The sequence below is a fragment of the Orcinus orca genome, chromosome 15 (assembly GCF_937001465.1).
Source record: "Orcinus orca chromosome 15, mOrcOrc1.1, whole genome shotgun sequence".
Taxonomy (NCBI): Eukaryota; Metazoa; Chordata; class Mammalia; order Artiodactyla; family Delphinidae; genus Orcinus; species Orcinus orca.
Window position 1 is genome coordinate 63343575 of NC_064573.1, and position 25128 is coordinate 63368702.

General features: G+C 47.7%; 1 protein-coding gene and 1 non-coding gene across 3 annotated transcripts; both read right to left on the reverse strand.

Moving 5' to 3' along the window:
- Positions 1-31: 31 nt before the first annotated feature.
- Positions 32-19483, reverse strand: LOC101290059 (tubulin alpha-3 chain). Of its 2 annotated transcripts, XM_049697599.1 has the most exons (5): positions 19346-19483; positions 3634-3856; positions 2950-3098; positions 1974-2654; positions 32-410 (listed from the first exon to the last, which is right to left on the reverse strand). In XM_049697599.1, exons 2-5 carry the CDS (start codon positions 3752-3754, stop codon positions 114-116), a joined length of 1248 nt encoding a protein of 415 aa, XP_049553556.1. In that variant the 5' UTR covers positions 3755-3856; positions 19346-19483; the 3' UTR covers positions 32-113. The 2 variants fall into 2 exon arrangements, with proteins under 2 accessions (XP_049553556.1, XP_004276063.1); XM_004276015.4 differs by lacking the exon at positions 19346-19483 and having other exon boundaries at positions 3634-3862.
- On the reverse strand, positions 15788-15860 carry TRNAG-CCC (transfer RNA glycine (anticodon CCC)). The gene has a single exon. It is a non-coding gene; the product is annotated as a tRNA-Gly (tRNA).
- Positions 19484-25128: the final 5645 nt, after the last annotated feature.

Genomic DNA, 25128 nt, shown 5'->3' on the forward strand with positions numbered 1-25128 from the left:
GAGCGTGTTCCAGGTGAGCACAAGAGACAGAGGTTTAATTCAGAAACTGTAGGTAAATATCTGTAACATGACAGTTGGCGGGGTACAGGGGGCCACTAGCCGCTCCCTCCCGTTCAGTACTCTTCCCCTTCCTCGGCCTCCGCTTCCACCGAGTCCACGCCCACCTCTTCGTAATCTTTCTCCAGCGCTGCCAGGTCCTCCCGGGCCTCCGAGAACTCGCCCTCCTCCATGCCCTCCCCCACATACCAGTGCACAAAGGCGCGCTTGGCATACATGAGGTCGAACTTATGGTCCAGGCGGGCCCAGGCCTCGGCGATGGCCGTGGTGTTGCTCAGCATGCACACGGCCCGCTGCACCTTGGCCAGGTCTCCCCCTGGGACCACCGTGGGGGGCTGGTAATTGATGCCCACCTGCCAAAGAAGGGGAGAAGGCACTGCGTGAAGCTTCCGTCAATCCAGGAATGGTGGCTGCGTTTGTGGAAACAGAAGGCATGGAGGTGCCCACTGGTGACCCAGGGAGGCTGGGGCCACCCTGTACTCTGGGCCCAGCTGTGTGCCAGGCAAGGTGCCAGGAAAGCAGGGTTCTGGTTTCCAGACAAGGAAAGAGGAGCCCCAGAGCCTGCCACCCTGGCTCACACCCAAGCTGCTGGAGGGGCTGTGTCCCAGCAACTGTGACATGTGATAGGTACCCAGGTGATAGGACTATCTTCCCTCTAAGAAGGGACACTGCTTGGGATTCTTCATATGTTATTTTCTCCAGAGGGTTCAACAAGATAGGGATTAATGTCTGTAGCTGAGCCTTTTCCACCCAGGCAGATTCAGAGAACACAACTGTGGCAGAATCACGAGGGCAGGTCACACCCCCTGCTTTCCCAACAAACAGTGTACACATAGCAGAGTGACAAGCACACTGTCAGAGGTCCCTGACGCTGTGTGACCACTGCCATGGACGTGGCCCACATGAACGCTTAGTAAGAGGGAGGGAACGAGATCCCAGCACTGGGACCAAGGGAGAGGCAGTCCAAGCTTCAGACCAGGGATCACATGACCAGAGGTTTTGGCAGGAGATACAGGGTCTGTCAAGGGGGCTACAGCACACGTTCTAGGCTGCTGAGCCACAGGGGCTCTGTCACAGATACTCAACCCTGTCTTTGCAGCACAAGAGCTGCCACAGCAATAAGCCAATGAGTGGGGACGGCTGTGCTCACATGAAACCATTAACAAAACCAGGTGATGGGTCGGCCAGCTGTGCTGAGCCCTGGACCAGAGGAAGAAACCCAGACTCCTAGGTAAGAACCCACCGCAGCAGCGAGGGTCTGAGCCAGCGGAGGCCCTAAGAGCAGGGCTCAGGGAAGCACAGTTCCATTCCCAGAGGGAAGGTTGGGAATCAAGTAAGGAGCAAGGTTTCTGTCCTGTGTCCAGTGGAAGGTCGGAGCAAGATGGGTCTAAGGACAACCCAGGACACACTGTATAGGCTCCCCAATCTCCACTTCTCCACAGAAGGATTCATGACAGTGCTGTAAATCAAACGTTCCATACGACACTTAAATTGGATGTTAATTTTTACATGCCGATGGAATCAAGTGGAATTCAGAGACAACAGTCAGTTTACAGTAGTGCCCCAAGTTCAAATATCCCCATAAATTACGAAAATGCCCAGAAAATTCCTACATTTATATTCTAAGAAAAAATACTATAAGAAAAAACACCTTATTTCTAAATCAATCTATGTTTTCCACCCAAGAACTCCTCCAGATAATTTCTGTAAAAAATACACTCACAGAGCTGTATCACGTGATGACTCAGGAAGGAAGTTCTAGAGACACCAGTGAAGGAATGAGAACTGTCCCCCAACTTACTAATCCATGACCCAGCCTGGCTTCCCTGCATCAGGGTACCCTCCACAAAGGGGCAGCACCCCGTCCCAGGATCTGCCGCAGGCGGAAGATAAACACGCGCTACCGCCCAGCCTACCTTGAACCCAGTCGGGCACCAGTCCACAAACTGGATGGTGCGCTTGGTCTTGATGGTGGCGATGGCCGCATTGACGTCTTTGGGGACCACGTCCCCCCTGTACAGCATGCAGCAGGCCATGTACTTGCCGTGGCGAGGGTCACACTTGACCATCTGGTTGGCCGGCTCGAAGCAGGCGTTGGTGATCTCGGCCACGGACAGCTGCTCATGGTAGGCCTTCTCGGCCGAGATGACTGGGGCGTACGTGGCCAGGGGGAAGTGGATACGGGGGTAGGGCACCAGGTTGGTCTGGAACTCCGTCAGGTCCACGTTGAGGGCGCCATCAAAGCGCAGGGAGGCCGTGATGGAGGACACGATCTGCCCGATCAGACGGTTAAGGTTGGTGTACGTGGGCCGCTCGATGTCCAGGTTGCGCCGGCAGATGTCATAGATGGCCTCGTTGTCCACCATGAAGGCACAGTCCGAGTGCTCCAGGGTCGTGTGCGTGGTCAGGATGGAGTTGTAGGGCTCCACCACAGCTGTAGACACCTGGGGGGCCGGGTAGATGGCGAACTCCAGCTTGGACTTCTTGCCGTAGTCCACCGAGAGCCGCTCCATGAGCAGAGACGCAAAGCCCGAGCCGGTGCCGCCCCCGAAGCTGTGGAAGATGAGGAAGCCCTGCAGGCCCGTGCACAGGTCCGCCTGCGGGAGAGCAGAGGCCGTGAGGCCACGCCCGCATGAGCCGTGCCACTACCCCCACGGGCCCCCACAGGCCCCGGTCACGGCACACTCTTCCTCTGCAGGTTCACTATACGGGTTCAACCCATCCACAGGGAACACGCATCACACTTAGCAGTTACAGACGTGGACGCACTGCGGCCACACCGGAAAGGAAGACCCTGCACTCATGGTTCTGCTGGGTTTTGCCAAAGTGATGTCCCGGGGAGATCCCGGGCCTCCCCTCCTGTCCAGGAGGCCTTCCCAGGGCCCTTCTCACCAGTTTGCGGATCCGGTCCAGGACCAGATCGACGATCTCCTTGCCGATGGTGTAATGGCCTCTGGCGTAGTTATTGGCCGCGTCCTCCTTCCCGGTGATCAGCTGCTCCGGGTGGAAGAGCTGCCTGTAGGTCCCCGTGCGCACTTCATCTGCAGAGAGGACAGCGTGCCCGAGACTCTAAGGACGGTCGCTGACTCACCGGGATGGCCAGGTCCGGGGAAACCTTCAATTCTACAGGCACGTGCTGTGCCTCGCAGGCCAGCAGCGTCAGCGTCTCACAGAAAAGGTCTCCGTGTGATACACATGCCTTATCTGCTGTTTATGGCTCCGGGAAGGTCCAGTCAACCCGAGGAACAAATGCCAGTGTGGCCAGTTCCCAAAGGCGAGGGAATGCTCACACCGCACAGGCGGTTCTGCGCGTGCATGTTTTGTTCACACCCACAGCTACACCCGGGGTGTTGCTGAAATGGCCCTGACATACTAGACATCAGCGTGACTTTTGCCGGGCGCCCTCTGTGGCCTGGGTCTCACGGGCTCCAAGGTGACATTCTGTTCTCTCCTGGGTGGCCACCACTGAAAGGTGCTCTCTCCTGGCAGCTCCCCTTGGAAACTACCTCGGGCTTCTGATCTGGAGGAACCCAGCAAAGGTTCTGTGCTTCCCCTTCTAAGTCTAAGGGTACCTACCGACCACGGTGGGCTCCAGGTCCACGAACACGGCTCTGGGCACATGCTTGCCAGCCCCAGTCTCACTGAAGAACGTGTTGAACGAGTCATCCCCACCGCCGATGGTTTTGTCACTTGGCATCTGGCCGTCGGGCTGAATTCCATGTTCAAGGCAGTAGAGCTCCCAGCAGGCATTGCCGATCTGGACCCCCGCCTGCCCCACGTGGATAGAGATGCACTCACGCTGGGAACGAGAATATACACGTGAGGCCCCTCAGCTTCAAGGCAGTTGTCACTATGTGGCACGCAAATGAGACCCAACGTCTTAAATTAATATCTCTAAAATCTTTTGGTTTCTTAACGTCTTATCAGACATTATTGTCCCATGAGCTTCCAATGGTCATTTTATGTCTGAGCATGGATGGAGACACACTTGAACTGTGAAAAGGCATACAGCCATTATAAACATCTTCCCAGCGAGACTTCCCTGGTGGCACAGCAGTTAAGACTCCACACTCCCAATGCAGGGGGCCCGGGTTTGATCCCTGGCCAGAGAACTAGAACCCACATGCATGCCACAACTAAGAGTTCGCATACCACACCTAAGGAGCCCGCCTGCCACAACTAAGGAGCCGGCGAGCCGCCACTAAGGAGCCTGCCTGCCACAACTAAGACCCAGCATAACCAAATAAATAAATAAACAAGTAAATAAAACATCTTCCCAGCAATCAATAAAAAACGTTAAAAATTTTTATAAGGCCTTCCCTGGTGGCGCAGTGGTTAAGAATCCGCCTGCCAATGCAGGGGACACGGGTTCAAGCCCTGGTCTGGGAAGATCCCACATGCCGCGGAGCAACTAAGCCCGTGCGCCACAACTACTGAGCCTGTGCTCTAGAGCCCGTGAGCCACAACTACTGAGCCCGTGTGCCACAACTACTGAAGCCCGTGCACCTAGAGCCCGTGCTCCGCAACAAGAGAGGCCACCGCAATGAGAAGCCCACACACCGCAACGAAGAGCAGCCCCCGCTCGCCACAACTAGAGAAAAGCCTGCATGCAGCAACAAAGACCCAATGCAGCCAAAAATAAAATTAATTAATTAAAAAAAATTTATACAAATAAGCAGTCAAGCCATTTTATTTCCACCTAAGGCTGTATTTACCAACCTGATATTAGCAATGGCTTAGAAAAAAAACATGAAGTAACACTTTTCAGTCATTAGACAATAGGCAGCAGAAGACAGCAAGTGATTCCTTAGAGCACGGAAACAAGGCAAGCCCTACAGATGCCCCAGAAGGCTGCTGGGGACCGTCCAGGCTGCAGCTGAGAGAGGAGAAACCCAGGGATCTCCCTGAGGTGAGCAGAGAGAATCCTGTGTTGAGAGAGGTCAAGGCAGCTAGAAAGCCTGGTGCTGGCTTTCTATCTGGAGGAGAGACAGCTGCATGGAGAGAGCTCAGGGAGATCAGCAGGGGGGTCCCGAGTCCCCACTGTGGGCTGCTCAGCACAGGTGGGGAGGGACCCCTGAGCTCACACCTGCCATGGCAGAAAGACATCCTAACTCACAGAGCACTGGGTGGAGTCCTCAGTAGTGGGGCCAAGTGAGGCCAACCCTAAAGGCTGGTCTGAATCCACTTAAGAAAGCTGAAAAGCAAGCCTCAAAAGGATCAAATTGTTCCCAGGTATACTAATAGCAACCTCCCAAAAGCCTAGAAACAGTTGAAAGAACAGCCAAAAAAATCTAACACCCAATAATGTAAAATTCATGTCTGGTATCCAATCTAAACTTACCATATACACCAGAAAATTAAAAAATAAAACCTAGAAAAGTCAGACAATATTACCATATGAAGAGAAAAAGCAATCAATAAAAACAGACCCAGAAATGACAGATGATAGAATTAGTAAACAAGGACATTAAAATAACTATTATATATCTACATGCTCAGGAAAGTACAAGAAAAAATGAGCATGATAAGGAGAGACATGTTTGATATAAAAAAGACCTAACTCAAATTGCTAATGATAAAAAAAGACAATGTCTGAAATGAAAAACACACTGGATGAGATTAACAACTGATTATAAATAGTTTGTAGTAACTATAAATGAAAAGTGTACTTTAAAAATTGTATAAAAGGGCTTTCCCTGGTGGCACAGTGGTTAAGAATCTGCCTGCCAATGCAGGGGACATGGGTTCAAGCCCTGGTCTGGGAAGATCCCACATGCCGCGGAACAACTAAGCCCAGTGCACTACAACCACTGAGCCTGCGCTCTAGAGCCCGTGAGCCACAACTACTGAGCCCATGTGCCTAGAGCCCATGCTCCGCAACCAGAGAAGCCACGACAATGAGAAGCCCGCGCACCTCAACGAAGAGTAGCCCCGGCTCAACCCAATGACAGAAAGCCCGTGCACAGCAACGAAGACCCAACACAGCCATAAGTAAATCAATAAATAAATTTATTTTAAAATATTGTATAAAAACTAAAAAACAAAAACTCCCCAGCAGATTATATACTAAGAACATTTGAGAATGATGAAAAAGTTCTGGAAATAGTGCTGATGGTTATACAGCATGTAAATGTACTTAATGCTACTGAATTATACACTTAAAAATGGTTAAAATGGTAACTTTTGTCATGTGTAGTTTACCACACACAAAAAAGGAGATACTCAGCAATAAAAATGAACTGTGTTGCAACAACATGGGTGAATCTCAAAATAATTATAGTGAGTGAAAGAATCCAAACAACAACAAATTAACTCAATGAGCCCATTCATATAAAATCCTAGAAAATACAGAAATGTGGATTAGTGGGGGAGGGAAAGGGGGTGAGGCAGAAGGGAGGATTTACAAAGGGGTGCCAGGTAATTGTGGGGGGTGATGCATATGTTCATTATCTTGATTGAGGTGATGATTTCATGGATAATCAAGATGTTAATAAATATTAAACCTTGTCAAATTATACACTTTCAGTGAATACTTTGTCAATTATACCTCAACAGAACTAAAATAAAAGGCAAAATGAAGACGTTTTCAGGCATTCAAAAGCTGAGAGAATTAATCATTAGCTGAGAGTAGTAGTCACCACTACAAAAAAAAAATGGTAAAGGAATTTCTCCAGGAAGAAGGAAAATCATACTAGATGGAAAATTGTAACTGCAAAATTGGACTGAAGAATGACAAAACTGCTAAATATGTGGGCAAATATAAAAGACTTTATACCATATTTTAAAAATATAATTGAGCCCAGCACTTACTTCTGGATGACCACTTCTGCAAATTGGTGCACACAGACTTTTTACCTGATCTGATGACCAAATAAATGGAAAATGATGCATGATCTAGAGAATGATATAGGGAATTTTTACATTGCAAATAAACAAAGGTATTCTTACTGGAAAAACGAAAGTCTCATGAGACTCTTGGTGACTAACACTATATTTTATCTGCACACTGAAACAACACACTAATCAAAGAGAAGGAGAAAAATTACTAGAGATTTGATCTCCTTTATAGCTTCTAATAATAAAATACACTGTATGATTAATGAACCTGTCCGTTGTAATGGGAAGAATATGTAGCAAGTAACTGTGTCACTCATTTGTGATTTTTTTTTTTTCTTTTTGTGGTACGCAGGCCTCTTACTGTTGTGGCCTCTCCTGTTGCGGAGCACAGGCTCCGGATGCACAGGCTCAGCGGCCATGGCTCACAGGGCCCAGACGCTCCGCGGCATGTGGGATCTTCCCGGACTGGGGCACGAACCCGTGTCCCCTGCATCGGCAGGCGGACTCTCAACCACTGCGCCACCAGGGAAGCCCTCATTTGTGATTTTTATCTTTAATAAATTCAGCCATGTGTAGTGTGATAAGATTAACTCTTTACACATTTAAGGTAATGCTATAAAGTTAAAAACTGAAAAAAAAATAATTGAACAATAAAGCAAAAATAAAGATTTATTATTGTGGGGTTTACAACTCATATAGAAGTAACATACAACAAACAATAGCATAGGACTTCCCTGGTGGCGCAGTGGTTGAGTGTCCGCCAGCCGATGCAGGGGACACAGGTTCGTGCCCCGGTCCAGGAAGATCCCACATGCCGCGGAGCGGCTGGGCCCATGGGCCATGGCCACTGAGCCTGTGCGTCCGGAGCCTGTGCTCCGCAACGGGAGAGGCCACAACAGTGAGAGGCCCGCGTACCGCAAAAAAAAAAAAAAAAAAGAATCCGCCTGCCAATGCAGGGGACACGGGTTCAAGCCCTGGTCCAAGAGGATCCCACACGCCGCAGAGCAACTAAGCCCGTGCGCCACAACTACTGAGCCTGCACTCTAGAGCCCGCAAGCCACAACTATTGAGCCCGCATGCCACAACTACTGAAGCCCACGCCCCTAGAGCCCGAGCCCCGAAACAAGAGAAGCTACCGCAATGAGAAGGCCACGCACCACAACGAAGAGAATCCCCCACTCGTCACAACTAGAGAAAGACTGCGCGCAGCAACGAAGACCCAACACAGCCAAAAATAAATAAATAAATAAGTTTATTTTAAAAAAAACAACTCAATAGCATAAAGGCCAAGAAGGGGGAAATGGAGGTATTGATATATTGTTGTGAAGTGGTGTAGCAGCACTTGAAGGCAGACTGGGATAAACTGAGTGAGCAGGGTGGGCTGGGTAAAAGCCCACTAACCATCTCTACCGACATCTGGTTTAGTCATCCAACAAGAATGAACATGAAATTGCAGCAATAAGAAATGAAACGGGACTTCCCTGGTGGCGCTGTGGTTAAGAATCCGCCTGCCAATGAAGGGGACACGGGTTCGATCCCTGATCCAGGAAGATCCCACATGCTGCGGAGCAACTAAGCTCATGTGCCAAAACTACTAAGCCTGCGCTCTAGTGCCCGCGAGCCACAACTGCTGAAGCCCACATGCCACAACTACTGAAGCCTGCATGCCTAGAGCCTGTGCTCCACAAGAGAAGACACCGCAATGAGAAGCCTGCACACCTCAATGAAGAGCAGCCGCCGCTCGCCACAACTAGAGAAAGTCCACGCGGAGCAACCAAGACCCAACACAGCCATAAATAAATAAATAAATAAATAAAAAGAAATGAACAAAAGATGGAAGCTGAAGACCTTAAGTGCTTGGCCAGATCACTAGCACCATCTGCATTATCTATGCAGCATGGGCTTTTACTTAAAGACATCTCTTTTGGATAATGACAAACCTGGTTTTTCTTAAAGCCTGGCTTTTCTCAATATATATTTAAAGGTTCTTAAATTGTTTCATATCTGGGCAACTTGAGTTTTTAGGAACCTCATTTTTAATTTGTATTAAAAGTTTACAACTTGCTATTTTCAAAAACTCAACAAACTGCAAACACTTTTTTTTTTTTTTTTTTTTTTGGCCATGCTACTCGGCACGCAGAATCTTAGTTTCCTGACCAGGGATCAAACCTGTGCCCCTGCAGTGGAAGTGTGGACTACTAATCACTGGACTGCCAGAGAATTCCCCACGCACTTTTTTTTCTTCTTTTCCCCCAAGCACTTCTTAATAAAGGTCTTGATTAACACAACATATTCAAATAATACAAAATATGTTTTCTAAATATTTGAACTAAATTACAAATCCAGTAACACAAAGGTATCTGAAAAATCCCCAAATATTTAGAAACGAATAACAAGGGAAATTAGAAAGTATTTTGAATGGAATAAAAATGAAAACATGACATATCAAAATTTGTGGGATGCAGCTAAAATAGGACTCAGAGGGTAACATGTATGTGTATAAAGGCATAAAATCAATGACCTATAAAACTTGATGGAGCTCAGGGCACGCCACCCCAAAATATACTGGTGGCATATTGATTACTTTGAATTAAAGTTACTTGAGGGACCTCCCTGGTGGTGCAGTGGTTAAGAATCTGCCTGCCAATGCAGGGAGCACGGGTTCAAGCCCCAGTCTGGGAAGATCCCACATGCCGCAGAGCAACTAAGCCCGTGTGCCACAACTACTGAGCCTGCACTCTAGAGCCCACGAGCCACAACTACTGAGCCCGCATGCCACAACTACTGAAGCCGTGCACCTAGAGCCCGTGCTCCGCAACAAGAGAAGCCACCACAATAAGAAGCCCACGCACCGCAACGAAGAGTAGCCCTGCTCACTGCAACTAGAGAAAGCCTGTGAGCAGCAACGAAGACCCAATGCAGCCAAAAATAAATGAATAAACAAAACTTTACAAAAAAAAAAAGTTACTTGAGAATCAGCTGGTACAAGAAGAACACTCTGACCCTTTGCTCCCCTGAAAGCAGGAAACAAAGCTCCCATGGGGAGGCATCATGATCCCTGGAGATAGGGAATTTAAGGCTGAGAAAGCTGCATAAACAAACTTTGTTACTTCTTCATTAACTTGCTAGCCCAAGCAAAAACCCCTTTCTTTCCTCAAATCTTCATAAATTACTGATTCTTTGTCTAAAAAGGTATATAAACAGCCTGCTTTGGTCAATTCTTAGATCCTATACTTATAGGACTTCCATATGTACAAAATTAAATTTGTTTTTCTCACGTTAATCTGTCTTCTGTCATCAGATTATTAGACCAATGAGAAGAACCCAGAAGAGGAAAATTTCTTCCCCCCTGCAAACTGTTCTCGCAAATGGAAGAGAAAGAAACACTTCCCAACTCATTCCCTGAGGCCAGCATTACCCTGATACAAAAACCAAAGACACTGGACTTCCCTGGTGGCACAGTGGTTAATAATCTGCCTACCAATGTAGGGAACACAGGTTCAAGCCCTGGTCTGGGAAGATTCCACATGCCTCGGAGCAAGTAAACCCGTCAGCCACAACTACTGAGCCCCCATGCTACAACTACTGAAGCCTGCATACCTAGAGCCCGTGCTCCACAAGAGAAGCCACCACAATGAGAAGCCCGTGCACCACAACAAAGAGTAGCCCACGCTCACCGCTTCTAGAGAAAATCCGTGTGCAGCAAGACCCAACGCAGTCAAAAATAAATAAATAAATAATAAAAATAAATTTTAAAAAACACAAAGATAGTCACTGTAAGGAAACCACAGACCAATATCCCTCATGAACTTAGACACAAAAGTTTGTTCAAAAATTTCAAATTAAATGACCTAAGCTTCCACCTTAAGAAACTAGAAAAAGAGCAAATATCCAAATTATGCAGAAAAAAGCAATTAATAACTAGCAGAAATAAACTAAACAGAAAACAGGAAAATAAAAAGAGAGAAAAGTCAATGAAACCAAAATCTGGTTCTTTGAGCTGAACAATCAAATTGATAAGCCCCTGGCCAAATTGACCCAGAAAAAGAGAAGACACAAATTACCAGTATCAGGAACAAAAAAGAGGCTATAACTACTAGGATATTAAAGGGATAAATGAATATTATGAATTCAACAACACTGATGAAATGGATAAACTCCTTACACACACTACTGAAGCTCATTCAAAAGGAGATAACTTGGGGAATTCCCTGGTGGTCCAGAGGTTAGGACTCGGCACTTCCACTGCAGGGGACACAGGTTCAATCCTTGGTTGGGGAACTAAGATCCCGCAAGCCGTGTCGGGTGCAGTCAAAAAAAAAAAAAAAAAAGGAGATAACCTGAAGGAAGAGAAAATAGGCCATCAAAATGGCCACATCATGAGACAGATAATTCTAAACACGGGTATTATCTTCTCATCATACAATTACGATCACATCCCAGATTTATAATCTCCTAGCCCTTAAGAGTGATGGTCTGGAAGCCTAGAAATTCAGCTTCTAGTCTTATCCTTGAAAGACAAGGGGCCAAATCATAGCTGATAGTCTAATTCTGATTCCAACCAAACTGCAATACTGAGCCAGAAAAAATTTACCCTTATGAGGCTGGGTAGATTCTCCAAAAGGTACTCAACTTTGTGATGAGGCTCTAGGATGCATAAAGTAGGATTTAAAACAAAATTTCTACTGCTGGAATTCCCATTAAATTCACCTTGAGACACAAACCGTTCTAACACAAAGGAAAGGCATCTGTAATGGACAACATTTTCCCAAAGATCAGTGTAATTTCGTTTAGGTTATCTTCACACCAATTCATCACCACCTCCCCCTCACTAGACGTTTCCTAATTTAGTTGGTTAAACTAAGTACTGTGAACTTAGGCATTTCAACTTGAGAAGACCCTGTTATACCAACAAACAACGGCTGAACAGCTCTTCTAAAAGTATTAACCATGGTATTTTTCTTATTTAAGACAAAGGCTTTGCTAAAAATAACAGCTCCTAAAAAATGATGAAATGCACAAATTTCTTCTAATCCTGAAGCTTCCTTTTACCTGTCAGGTAATAGCAGATACCTTTTCTTTATACTTGTAATAAATCACCTCTACAAAAAAAAAAAAATTTGAGCAGCTTGATGTCATGCTGTTCAATAACCAATAAGAGAAGCCTCAAAACCAACTTTTGCAAAGGGATAATGCAGACGTTAGTGTGAGTTATTATGTAGTTATTATCTAGTACTCTTAATAGAGTTTGGAAGCTACCACAGTGATGAGAAGAGAACACAGAGGCTGGGATGACATCAGCCTCAATTAACTGGGAACAAGCAAGACGTGAACCAGGCCAGGTAAAGCCCTGTCAGGGGTCATTCCAGCCTCTCTCCACATAAAGGTTTTAGATGTGCACAATGACAGAGGTGTTGGCTGAGTTCCATTGGTGTGCAAAATATTAATGTAATTAATTCAACAATTAACTAGATCCCTATGACCTGAGGACATAAAAATGAACAAATTAAAGGCAGAAGCCTACCCTGATGTAGGAAAACAGGAATTCTCCTATGTGTGTTGCTGATGGAACGGAATCTGAAACTATATACCATTCACTTGTGGTATCCCATATACACCTACACCAGTGGAAACTGCAGGCACAGATTCCTCATTGCAACTCCGTGCATAAAAGACTGGAAAACATCCACATGTCCAGCGACTCAGAACAGGCTGAAGACGCAGAACAACACCCTGGAATACTACATGGCAGTAAACAAGGACGCAGGTCTTTGCATGCTGACACGGAGGGAGCCGGACTGTTTGCACAATGAAAAAACAAGGCGCGAGAAAGGGGGGATATAAGCCTACCTATTCCTGTTTGCTTAGTTTTGCTTAAAAAAAAGAGAGGAAGGGAGAGGGAATTCCCTTCCAGTCCAGTGGTTAAGACTCTTGAGTTCTCAATGCAAGGGGCACGGGTTCAATCCCTGGTGGGGGAACCAAGATGCTGCATGCCACGTGGAGCGGCCAAACAACTCACAACCCTATCTAATGGAGGAAGCAACTTTTTCAGCATATACAGTCTTCTCTCACTCTTATTTAAAGGCCTATTTCTGTAAGTGCCCTCGTGAGCTCACAGCACAGCTGAGACAAATGACAGAGCTCAAGAGCAACCCTGGACCGTTGCCTCGAGAAGGAAGAGTCTGGAAGAGCGAGGGCAGGGGCTGCTTACTGCATCTGCAGAGTGACCCCGCGCCTGCCCCTGACATGCACATTCCGGACACTCCCGCGTCACCTGGGCCCATCCCCCAGGCCCCTCCACCCGTCGAGGCCTGTCCCCGGGGCCCCTCAGCAGGTCCAGGCCCATCCCCCAAGGCCCCACCGCCAGTTCAGGCCCGTTCCCCAAGGCCTCACCGTCGGTCCAGGGCCGTCCCCCAAGGTCCTGCTGCCCACCCAGGCCCGTCCCCCACGGTCCTGCCGCCCGTCCTGGCCCGTCCCCCAGGCCCCTCCACTCCGTACCATGGCGGTCACCACCTGGCTTCACTACAACCCAACTTCCTCTCAGTCCGACGCCACGCGCCCAACTGCCGACCCGCCGCACCACACGCTGTGTCCTGATTGGCTCGCCAGCCACGCAACTGCCATTGGCTCCGACCACTTTGGGGGCGGACCCCAGGCCAGGACCCCAATGGCGATTGGCCGTTTCCTTAACGGGCGAACTCGCTTTTGATTGGTCATCACTTTGGGCGGGAAAAGGCGACCGGAAGGTCTCGTGCTGCATTGGCTGGAAGCTGCGGGCTGACACCTGGTCGCTGCGGGTGAGGGAGGCTCCATAGTTTGTCTGTAAAATGCGGTCTTCCTGCAGAGCTGCCCGGGGTGTGAGAAGGGACAGGGCTGGTAACTGAAAGGGCTTTGCGGACTTGGCAGATACCTGGAAAGACTATTCGGTTAGCAGCCTGTTACTGGTGCAGACCTCAGTACCCCCGACTCGCGCCAGAGCACGTTGTGGCAACCACATGATAGACTCCCGGAAGGAGGTGCTGTGAAGCTGAGGAGGGTAGTTCCGCCTTCAGGAAATGGGACTAATGTGTGGGTCTCAAAGTATCGCGAGTTTTACAAGCAGCCAAGCAGGGTGGGTGGGCAAGGCAGGCGGGGGACAGGGAGATCCGAGAATGGCAGTGAGGAAGATGGCTGAACTCAGCCAGACCGGGGGGCCTGGCTTTTGGGGGGCTGGGGAGCCAGCTGGCAGCAGAGGCGGGTTGGCTTGGCCATTTTTAGGGGGAGGATGGGGCAGGAGACTCCACATGTGGTTATTGCAGGAGGCCAGAGAACTACGCACCCACAGACCTTGGCGAAAGGACACAGAAATTCCCAGGTTCCCGGAAGGGGGACTGATATCCTCAGTTCACCACCTTCCCAAGATCCCCCCACTCCTGCTGCTGGTTCATGAGAGAATCTGTGTTTACACCACAGAGAAGAGCCCCTTCTTGGCTCTTCTAAGCACAACCTGAATGAGCTGGAATCTTCGTGGAGAAGGGAGGACCAAAAAGGGGTTAAATAAAGAGAATATAAATAAATACAAATTACTTATAATAATTTATAAACATACATTATATGCTAATTTAAAGTAAATAAATTTAAAAATGTAGATGCAAAATGCAGATTTCTTACCCTGCCTACCACTGCTAGGTCAACAGAGGCCTGGGGTAATGTACATAGTAGCAGATCAAACCGTCTGGGTTTAAGCAACACACACCACCACCATGGATTCAGTGGGACTAACTTCAGCTCCGCTCCTCCCTTGCTCTGGCAGATTTCAGAGTGCGGTCAGGGCGTTAGAAGGGTTGGGCAGCTAGCTAGGGAAAACCAGAAGCCCTCCTCTTCCCAGGGAGGTCCAACAGGATCGGTGCAAGGAACCGGGGTCAGCCTTGGGCAGAGGGGCCGACAGGAAATTGGGGAGAGAATGCACCCCTGGTAAGGACTGGAACAGGTGGGGACAGACATGAGTGTCATTGCCAGGGACGGGGGACATAAAGAAGGAAGAGAGACCGCCACCTGGTGGTCCAGTGGCTAGGACTCCATGCTTCCATTGCAGGGGACATGGGTTCTATCCCTGGTCTGGGAACTAAGATCCGCAAGCTGAGAGGTTCAGCCAAAAAGAAAAAAGAAAAAAAAAGAAGGAAGAGCTGAGAAACCAGCTCATGGTGAGGAGTAATGGGGGTCATTTTGTAAAGGTAATATGCAACAACATGCTGGTGGACTTTGAACGGTGGAATTTGGGCTAAATTTGGCCCTGGGGAGAATAGCAGACTGGGGGAGGGGGCTGCTAGCATGTAGACAAGAGAGGACAAAAGCTGCAGGAGACAGACAAGAGTGGAGGAAAAGATAGCGATGACATGGGAAAAATGTAAGATTTCTTTTGCCTCAACCGCTTCCCCCCAAAAAAGCTCCTGGAAGCTGGGGAGGGCCTGGATACCTGAGATAAAGGAGCTATTTGAGCCACGTCGTTCGGATGCTAACAGAAAGGGGAGCTCCAGGAGGCAAAAGGACGTAGGGACATCTGAGTCACATATGGTAGGTACATAGTCTCAGTGACTAAGAGTAGTTGGGAGAGTAATGGCCTTTACCTGAGTCAAGCAATGCAGAAGGGGCCAGTTTAGGGGAAAACAATGGTCTCCCAACTTCTTAGTCTGTTCCTCTGTGTACCAACCAGAGGCTTCATCTCTCTCTGGCCACTCAGCCCTTCCTGTCCCTGGAATTCTTTCTTGCAGTTTGGTGCTTTATCTTTAATTTATTTAGTTTTTAAATATTTATTATTTTTATTTATTTATTTGGCTGCACCAGGTCTTGGTTGTGGCACACGGGATCTTCATTGCGGCATGCAGGATCTTTAGTTGCGGCATGCGGGATCTAGTTCCCTGACCAGGGATCGAACCCGGGCCCCCTGCATTGGGAGTGCAGAGTCTTAACCACTGGACCACCAGGGAAGTCCTTTAATCTTTTATTTTTATGACAACTTGATTCACATACCATAATACTCACCAGCTTAAAATGTACAGTTCCGTGGGTTTTTTTTGTATCCACGTAATTGTGCAACCATCACCACTATCTAATTTCAGAACATTTAATCACCCCAGAAAGAAACCCTGTACCTGTTAGCAGTCACTTCCCATACCCCACCCCCCAACCCTCTGGAAACCATTAATCTACTCTTTGTCTCTATAGATTTGCCTATTCATACAAATAAAATCAGACAACATTTGGTCTTTTGTAACTGGCTTCTTTCACTTAGCATAATGTTTTCAAGATTTGTTTGGGTGGTATCACCACTTTATTCTTTTTTTTTTTTTTTTTTTGGCTGCACTGCGGGACACGTGGGATCCTACCCTGACCCGTGCCGCCTGCATTGGAAACGCGGAGTCTTAACCACTGGCCAGTGATTTTCCAAAGCAGCTGCACCAACTTACCATTCCTACCAGCAGTGTACGAGGGTTCCAATTATTCCACATTATCTTCAACACTTATTATTATCTGACTTTTTGACAACAGCCATCCTAGGGGATGCATCGCACTGTGGTTTTGGTTTGCATTTCCCTAAAGACTAATGATGTTAAGAATCTTTCCATGTGCTTATTGGACATTTGTATGTCTTCTTTGAAGAAATGTCTATTCAGATCCTTCGTGCATTTTTAAATTGGGCTATTTATCATTTTGTTGTTGAGTTGTGAGAGTTCTTTATATATTCTAGATACAATCCCCTTATCAGATATATGATTTGCAAAATTTTTCCTGTTCTGTGGATTTTAATCTTTTCCTTTTTTTTTTTTTCTTCTTTTTTTTTGGCTGAGCCACGCAGCTTGCAGGATCTTCGTTCCCTGACCAGGGATTGAACCGTGGCCACAGCAGTGAAAGCGCCGAGTCCTAACCACTGGACCACCAGGGAATTCCCTCTTTTAACTTTCTTGGTGGTATCCATTGAACACAAAAGTTTTTTATTTTGTTTTTATTTATTTATTTTTTTGGCTGCACCGTGCAGCATGCGGGATCTTAGTTCCCCAACCAGGGATCAAACCTGCGCCCCCTGCAGTGGAAGCGCTGAGTCTTAGCTGGACCCCAGGGAAGTCCCCAGTTTTTAATTTTGATGAATTCCAACTCATCTATATTTTTCTTAGGTTGCTTGAACTTTAGGTGTCATGTTTGTGAAACCGTTATCTGAAAACTGCATTCGCCCCTTGGTGGATATCTAACAAAAGACAACACCAAGTCAAAGAGCTGGAGAAGGAAGGATTTATTACTTGCAGCAAGTAAGGAGAACACCAGGGTTATTTCCCAAAGCAGAGTCTCTCTGACCAGCAAAATTGAGGATGACTTAAGCTGAGGGTGCATACATGTTCGTGAAGGGGCTTGAGCAGAGGAGAATTCAGCCTAGAATTGTGGCAAAGGTTGACAGAGTCCAGGCTCTAGCTGATTGGATCACGAGGGTCAGAAAAAGTCAACACCGTCATTCCTTAGGTTCCAGTTAATCTGGTTATGTCAAGAAATTATGTCTGGTTCTCTTCCTTCAGGGACCTCCTACCCTACCTGCCTACAAAACCATTGCCTAATCTACAGTCACAAAGAGTTACTCCTATGTTTTCTTGTAAGAGGTTGTTTAGAGTTTAGCTAAACTACTAGATAACATTGTTGTCTTGGGACCCATTTTGTGTGGCCATGCAGCCTGCTGGGGTCTTGAACTGATATTAACCCCTCCCAAGAGTGCATGCCCTAGATAACAGCCTACAGACTCACAGGTAAATAATGTAAGTTCCTGATATGAATTCCTCAATTGTCCTCCTGATAAGCATTCTCTCCCACCTCCCAGGAATGGCCCCTTGTGTGATCCTCAGATAAGCTTGCCAGAACCCCACTCTATTTGCTTTGAACTGACCAATCCAGACTCAGCCTGGAAACCCCAAAGCACTCTACCTGCAGACCCTAATAAAAGCCTGTCCCCCAGGTCCTGCCATGCTTTCTGCCTGCACTATGCCTTAGCCTCCTGGTGTGGCCCCTCACAGTGTATGGTGTACTTCTTCCAGAACCTGTAACAAACTTCTCTCTCAATTCCTTCCTGGTCTTTTGTTGATCAGAGATTCCTTACCCAACACCCTCAGGGCTCCACTTAACAAATGTTAATTTAACAAAGTCCCAACAGCATTTTTATAGTTTCAGCTCTTACATTTAGGTCTTTGGTCAATTTTGAGTTAATTTTTGTATGTCATGTGAGGTAGGGGTCCAACTTCATTTATTTGCATGAGGATACCCTGTTGTTCCAGACTATTCTTTGCCTCATTGAGTCGTTTTGGCACTCTTGTCAAAAATCGACTGGTCATCAGGAGAATAAGAAGACAAGCCACAGACTAGGAGAAAATATCTGCAAAAGACATATCTGATAAACGACTGTTACCCAAAATATACAAAGAACACTTAAAACTCAACAATAAGAAAACCAGGGCTTCCTTGGTGGTACAGTGGTTAAGAATCCGCCTGCCATGGGCTTCCCTGGTGGTGCAGTGGTTGAGAGTCTGCCTGCCGATGCAGGGAACATGGGTTCGTGCCCTGGTCTGGGAAGATCCCACTTCCCGCAGAGCAGCTGGGCCCGTGAGCCATGGCCGCTGAGCCTGCGCGTCCAGAGCCTGTGCTCCACGACGGGAGAGGCCACAACAGTGAGAGGCCCGCGTACCGCAAAAAAAAAAAAAAAAGAATCCGCCTGCCAATGCAGGGGACACAGGTTCAAGCCCTGGTCTGGGAAGATCCCACATTCCACAGAGCAACTAAGCCCGTGCACCGAAACTACTGAGCCTGCACTCTAGAGCCCGTGTGCCACAACTACTGAAGCCCTCGCGTGTAGAGCCTGTGCTCCACAACAAGAGAAGCCACCACAATGAGAAGACTGTGCACCACAACGAAGAGTAGCCCCATTCGCCGCAACCAGAGAAAAGCCCGTGCGCAGCAACAAAGACCCAACACAGCCAAAAATAAAATAAATAAGTTAAAAAAAAATAAAGAAAACCAACAACGCAATTAAAAATGGGCAAAAGATCTGAACAGACACCTCACCAAAGAAGATATACAAATGGCAAATAAGAATATCAAAAGATGTTCAACATCATACGTCCTTAGAGAATTGCAAATTAAAACAACAGTGAGATACCACAACACACCTATTAGAATGGCCAAAATCCAATACATTGACAACAACAAATGCTGGTGAGGATGTGGAGCAACAGGAACTCTCAGTCAGTGCTGGTGGGAACACAGAACATTCTGGAGGGCTACTTTGGAAGACAGTTTGGTGATTTTTCACAAAACTAAACATATACTTATCATATGATTCAGTGATCACACTCCTTGGTATTCACCCAAAAGAGTTGAAAACTTACTTCCACACAAAAACCTGCACATGGATGTTTATAGCAGCTTTATTCATACTTACCAAACTTGGAAGCAACCAAAATGTCCTTCAGGGGAATTCCCTGGTGGTCCAGTGGTTAGGACTCCACACTCTCACTGCCGAGGGCCTCAGTTCAATCCCTGGTTGGGGAACTAAAATCCCACAAGCCGCTCAGCACGGCCAAAAAAAAAAAAAAAAAAAAATGTCCTTCAGTAGGTAAACTGTTGTACATCCAGACAAGGAATATTACTCAGCACTAAAAAGAAATGAGCTATCAAGCCATGAAAAGACATATGACCAAAAAAAAAAACAAAGGACATAAGACAACCTTAAACTCATAAACTCATATTACTAAGTGAAAAAAGCCAATCTGAAAAGGTTACATACTGTATGATTCCAACTGCATGACATTCTGGAAGAGGCAAAACTGTGGAGCCAATAAAAAGATCAGTGGTTGCCAGAGGTTAGTGGGGAAGGAGGGATGACTAGGTGACGCACGGAGGATTTTTACAGTGCAGAAACAATTCTGCACGATACTGTAATGGTGTATATGTTTCATTATACATTCTTCAAAACCCATAGCATGTACATGACCGAGAGTGAACCCTGAAGTAAACTGTGGACTGGAGGTGATAATAATGTGTCAATGTAGGTTTATCAATTACACCCAGTGTACCAATCTGGCGGAGGATGTTGATAGTGGAGAAGGCTGTGCATGTGTAGGGGCGGGGGTATGTGGGAACTCTACCTTTTGTTTAATTTTCCTGCAAACTTAAAACAGCTCTAAAAAATAAAGTCTATTTTTTAAATCAAAAGGCCATAAACTGGCCATAAATTTAAATTGGCTATAAAATTTTAAAAGTTAACTGGACAGGGCTTCCCTGGTGGCTCAGTGGTTAAGAATTCACCTGCCAGGGCTTCCCTGGTGGTGCAGTGGTTGAGGGTCCGCCTGCCGATGCAGGGAACACGGGTTCGTGCCCTGGTCCGGGAAGATCCCACATGCAGTGGAGCGGCTGGGCCCGTGAGCCATGGCTGCTGAGCCTGCGCGTCCGGAGCCTGTGCTCCGCAATGGGAGAGGCCACAACAGTGAGAGGCCCGCGTACCGCAAAAAAAAAAAAAAAAAAAAAAAAAAAATCCACCTGCCAATGCAGGGGACACGGGTTCGAGCCCTGGTCCGGGAAGATCCCACATGCCACAGAGCAACTAAGTCCGTGCACCACAACTACTGAGCCTGCGCTCTAGAGCCCACAAGCCACAACTACTGAGCCCGGGTGCCACAATTACCGAAGCCTGTGTGCCTAGAGCCCGTGCTCTGCAATGAGAAGCCACCGCAATGAGAAGCCCGCGCACCACAATGAAGACCCAATGCAGCCAAAAATAAATAAATAAAATAAATAAATTTATTTAAAAAAAAGTTAACTGGACATATTTTTGGACTCTCAATTCTATTTCACTGATCTATGTGTCTATCCTTATTTCAATAACACACTTTTTTTGTTTTAATATTTACTTATTTGGCTGCACCGGGTCTTAGTTGCAACACACGGGATCTCCATTGCCGCGTGCAGGATCTTCGTTGTGGCATGCGGGATCTTTTGGTCCCAGCATGCAGAATCTTTAGTTGTGGCATGTGGGATCTAGTTCCGTGACCAGGGATTGAACCCAGGCCACCTTCATTGGGAATGCAGAGTCTTAGCCACTGGGCCACCAGGGAAGTCCCTGTAACACACTGTCTTGATGACTGTAGCTTTGTAGTCAGTTTAGAAATAAAGAAGTGTGAGTCCTCCAACTTTGTTCATTTTCAAAATTGTTTTGGCTATTCTGGGTCCCTTGCATCTCCATATCATCTTTAGGATCAGCTTGATAATGTCTGCAAAATAGGCAGTTGGGATCTTGATAGGGATTGCACTGAATATGCAGACCAATCTGGGGAATATACTGCCATCTTAACCATATGAAGTCTTCTAGTCCATGAACATAGGTTGTGTTTCCACTTGTTTAGGTCTTAATTTTTTTCAATGATGTTTAGTACATTTCCATGTACAAGTCTTGCATTTCTTTTGTTAAATTTATTCTAAGTATGTTTAAAAATAAATTTATTCTTTTTGATGCTATGTAAGCAGAATTGTTTTCTTAATTTCATTTCTGAATAGTTCATTGCTAATGTATAGAAATGTAAATGATTTTTATTTATTTATTTATGGCTGTGTCGGGTCTTCGTTGCTGTGCGCGGGCTTTCTCTGGTTGCGGTGAGCGGGGGCTACTCTTCATTGCAGCGCGCGGCTTCTCATTGTGGTGGCTTCTCTCATTGCAGAGCATGGGCTCTAGGCACGCAGGCTTCAGTAATTGTGGCACATGGGCTCAGTAGTTGTGGCTCGCAGGCGCTATAGCGCAGGCTCAGTAGTTGTGGCGCACAGACTTAGTTGCTCTGTGGCATGTGGGATCTTCCCAGACCAGGGATCGAACCTGCGTCTCCTGCATTGGCAGGCAGATTCTTAACCACTGTGCCACCAGGGAAGTCCCTGTAATTGATTCTTTTATATCAATCTTCAATCCTGTACCTTTGCTATACTTGATTATTAGTCGTAATATTTGTGTGTGTGTGAATTCTTTAGGATTTTCTATACATAGGGTCATGTCATCTGTGACTAGAGACAGTTTTCCTTCTTCCTATCTGGATTCCTTTTATTTCATTTTCTCACCAAATTGCTATGGCTAGAACCTCCAGTAAAATGTTGAATACAAGTGGTATTCAACATTCAATACAAGTGAGAGCGGGCATCCTTATGTTCCTGATGGGAAGGGGATGCTTTCAGTCTTTCACCATTAAGTATAGCAGCTGAAGGTTTTTCGTAGATGGTCTTTATCAGGTTGAGGACAGTCCTTCGATTCCTAGTTTGGTAAATATTTTTTCTGTCTGTTGAGATGATCATGTGGTTTTCGTCCTTTATTAGTATGGTGTATTACATTGATTGATTTTATTTATTTATTTATTTATTTGGTTGCACCAGGTCTTAGTTGAACCTCCCGGGCTCCCTAGTTGTAGCATGTGAACTCTTAGTTGCGGCATGCATGTGGGATCTAGTTCCCTGACCAGGGATTGAACCCAGGCTCCCTGCATTGGGAGCACGGAGTCTTGTCCACTGTGCCACCAGGGAAGTCCCTACGTTGATTGATTTTCATATGTTAAATCAATTTTGCATTCCTGGGATAAATCTCACTTGCTCCTTTTTATACTTTCCTGGATTCGATTTGCTAGTATTTTGTTGATAAATTCTGCATCTATATTCTCTCTCTCTGTTTTTTGACCAAGCCCACAGCATGCGAAACGAAACCTTAGTTCCTCGACCAAGGATCGAACACATGCCCCCTGCAGGAAGCACAAAGTCCTAACCACTGGATGGCCAGGGAATTCCCATCTATATTCTTTTTAATAAGTTTATTTTTTTATTTTTATTTTTGGCTGTGTTGGGTCTTCGTTGCTGCTCATGGGCTTTCTCTAGTTGAGGCAAGTGGGGGCTACTCTTCATGCGGTGCGCGGGCTTCTCATTATCATGGCTTCTCTTGTTGCAGAACATGGGCTCTAGAGCACACGCTCAGTAGTTATGGCGTACGGGCTTATCTGCTCCACAGCATGTGGGATCTTCCCGGGCCAGGGATCAAACCCATGTCTCCTGCATTGGCAGGCAGATTCTTAACCACCGTGCCACCAGGGAAGCCCCTCATCTATATTCTTAAGGGATATTGATCTGTACTTTTCTTGTGATGTCTTTGTTGGGTTTGGTGTCAGGATAATCCTGGTCTTGTAGAACGAGTTGGGAAGTGTTCCCTCCTTCTTCTTCCTTTATTTTTTGGTGCTTTATTTTCTCTGCATCCTCCTGGTGCTCCTCTGTGTAACCGCCTTGCTCACAGGGGTCCCAGCCATACCCTTGGAAGTTTAGTTCACTGCGTCAATTGTGCTTGGCCTCAAATATCCATTGGGTGTTAGTGCCTATGGTAAGAGTGTTTCTCTGGGTAGATACAAAGTCAGGGCCATGAAGCACTGCACACCACCTCTCAAGGGGTCATCAGTAAGGCGTCTCGGGACCTCCTGTTACAAAACTGCCCAACCCTCTTGGTTTGAAATGCATTTTTCTGGATTTTTGTGGAGGCATTTCAGAACAAGGAACACCTGCTCAGTTCTGTTGAGGCCACATGGGAGAAAAGCGAGGGGGACATCTTCCCTGCAGGAAGTGGGACCCCATCTGAGAAGTTCCTCAAGACATTATCAGCCAAATAACAGAAGGGAGCAAGGGGGCTGGCTAAGGCAGAGTGCTCCAAGTGGCACCATCTTACCAGGGAGTCCACCATCCTGTCACGAGCCCACTGAAGCAGACAGGTGGCAGGTGCCCTTAAAATCCTATTCCACAAACCACATATAAACCTGAAAACACGTACAAAGTTCTGGGAGAAAAGGCTATCCATTTTGGTTTTGGTTTGCTTGGATGGATTGTCATCATTCTGCTGTGAACAAGTAAACACCCTGTCACACCCACCTTTTCATTTTCAAAGAAGTGGCAAGAGCAGGACAAAGACCCCTCAGTCCCAGGAATAAACATGCCTTGTCATAAACATGTCACGTGATGGGACGCGGGGACTGTCCATGATGTAGGGCTAAGCATGGTGTAGGTGCTCAGTACACTGTGCCTCTCACTGACATCCATGAGTGGGGGGCTGCTGTGGGGTCCCCCAGGGTCCTCCTGGCCTGACGCAGGTGCTCCTTGGCTAGGAGGGGCCTGAGGGGCATCCTGGGCTAGAGGGCTGTGCGTTGTCTCCAGGAGGCTGCTGCCTCCTTTGGGGACATTGTCTGTAACAAGAAGCTCAGAACAGCCAGTGTGCATTCTGCCAATTCACAGGACATTCCTGAAGCCAGGCACTCCTTCGTCAATGTGTGAGGTGGCTTCCTGCCACCCCACTGTGCGGGGGAGGTCAGGACTGTCCAGGGCCACTCAGCCAGACCTCTACCCTCAGCTTACCAGGGCCTGCCTGACTTCTGCGCCCCCACACCCCCACACCCCCGGAGTTGGGGGTGGCTGGATGGTGCCCAGCGGGGTGGAATGCACGTGTGGGGAGGAGGGATCAAAGAGGGTGTCTGCCCCAGTGGAACGCGTGTGGGCTCCAGACCCCCACCCCCAGACCTGGACCTTAACCTGCACCTGGCTGGGAGGCCACTCTGGTGGCTTGGGCTTCCTTATCTGTGAAGCAGACACAATGATAGGGCATCCCTAGGACCTGGTGAGTTAAGAGGGGGTGGGCTACCTGGGTGTTTGTGACAGCGAGGTGGGGCCCGGTGCTGGGTCTGGCGCCCTGGGGGTTGGGGCGGGCTCTGCGCACGGACCTCACCCGCAGGCGGGGCAGGCTCAGCGTGCAGAGCGGCAGCGACGGCAGCGGCGGTGGCAACAGTAGGTGGGTCGCAGAGTCCAGCGGAAACAGATTCAGGCCCAGGAGGAGGCGAAGGCTCAGGTACCTGGGGACAGGGTGAGGCGAAACTGGCTCCAGGGGCGGCGGCGGCATGTTGGGGCCGGCAGTGCAGCGCCGAGCCCAGGGATCCGGCGCCACGCCCAGGGCGCCCCGGCTCGGCTCGCGTCAGGTGCGCTGTTCCTCCAGTCCAGCGGGGCGGGGAAGGGGGGAACCGCGATGTCTGGGGCCAGGTGGCCGCCTGGGCTACGCCCAGGGCTGCAGCTCCGCTCCTGTTCCGCGTCCTGGAGGTCTGGCCCAGCTCCCGGGAAGCCTCGGGTTTCCACCTAGCTCTGGGATCCCAGATCACAGGGGCTTGGTTCCCAGCC

Bases quoted from the DNA above. Each gene is read 5' to 3' on its own strand.
- LOC101290059 (XM_049697599.1), bottom strand. From the start codon at position 3,754: ATGCCAAGTGACAAAACCATCGGCGGTGGGGATGACTCGTTCAACACG. The intron at 3,099-3,633 runs GTAGGTACCCTT...TCCTCTCTGCAG, and splicing joins CCTGGAGCCCACCGTGGTCG to ATGAAGTGCGCACGGGGACC. The intron at 411-1,973 runs GTAGGCTGGGCG...CTTCTTTGGCAG, and splicing joins GGTGCCCGACTGGGTTCAAG to GTGGGCATCAATTACCAGCC.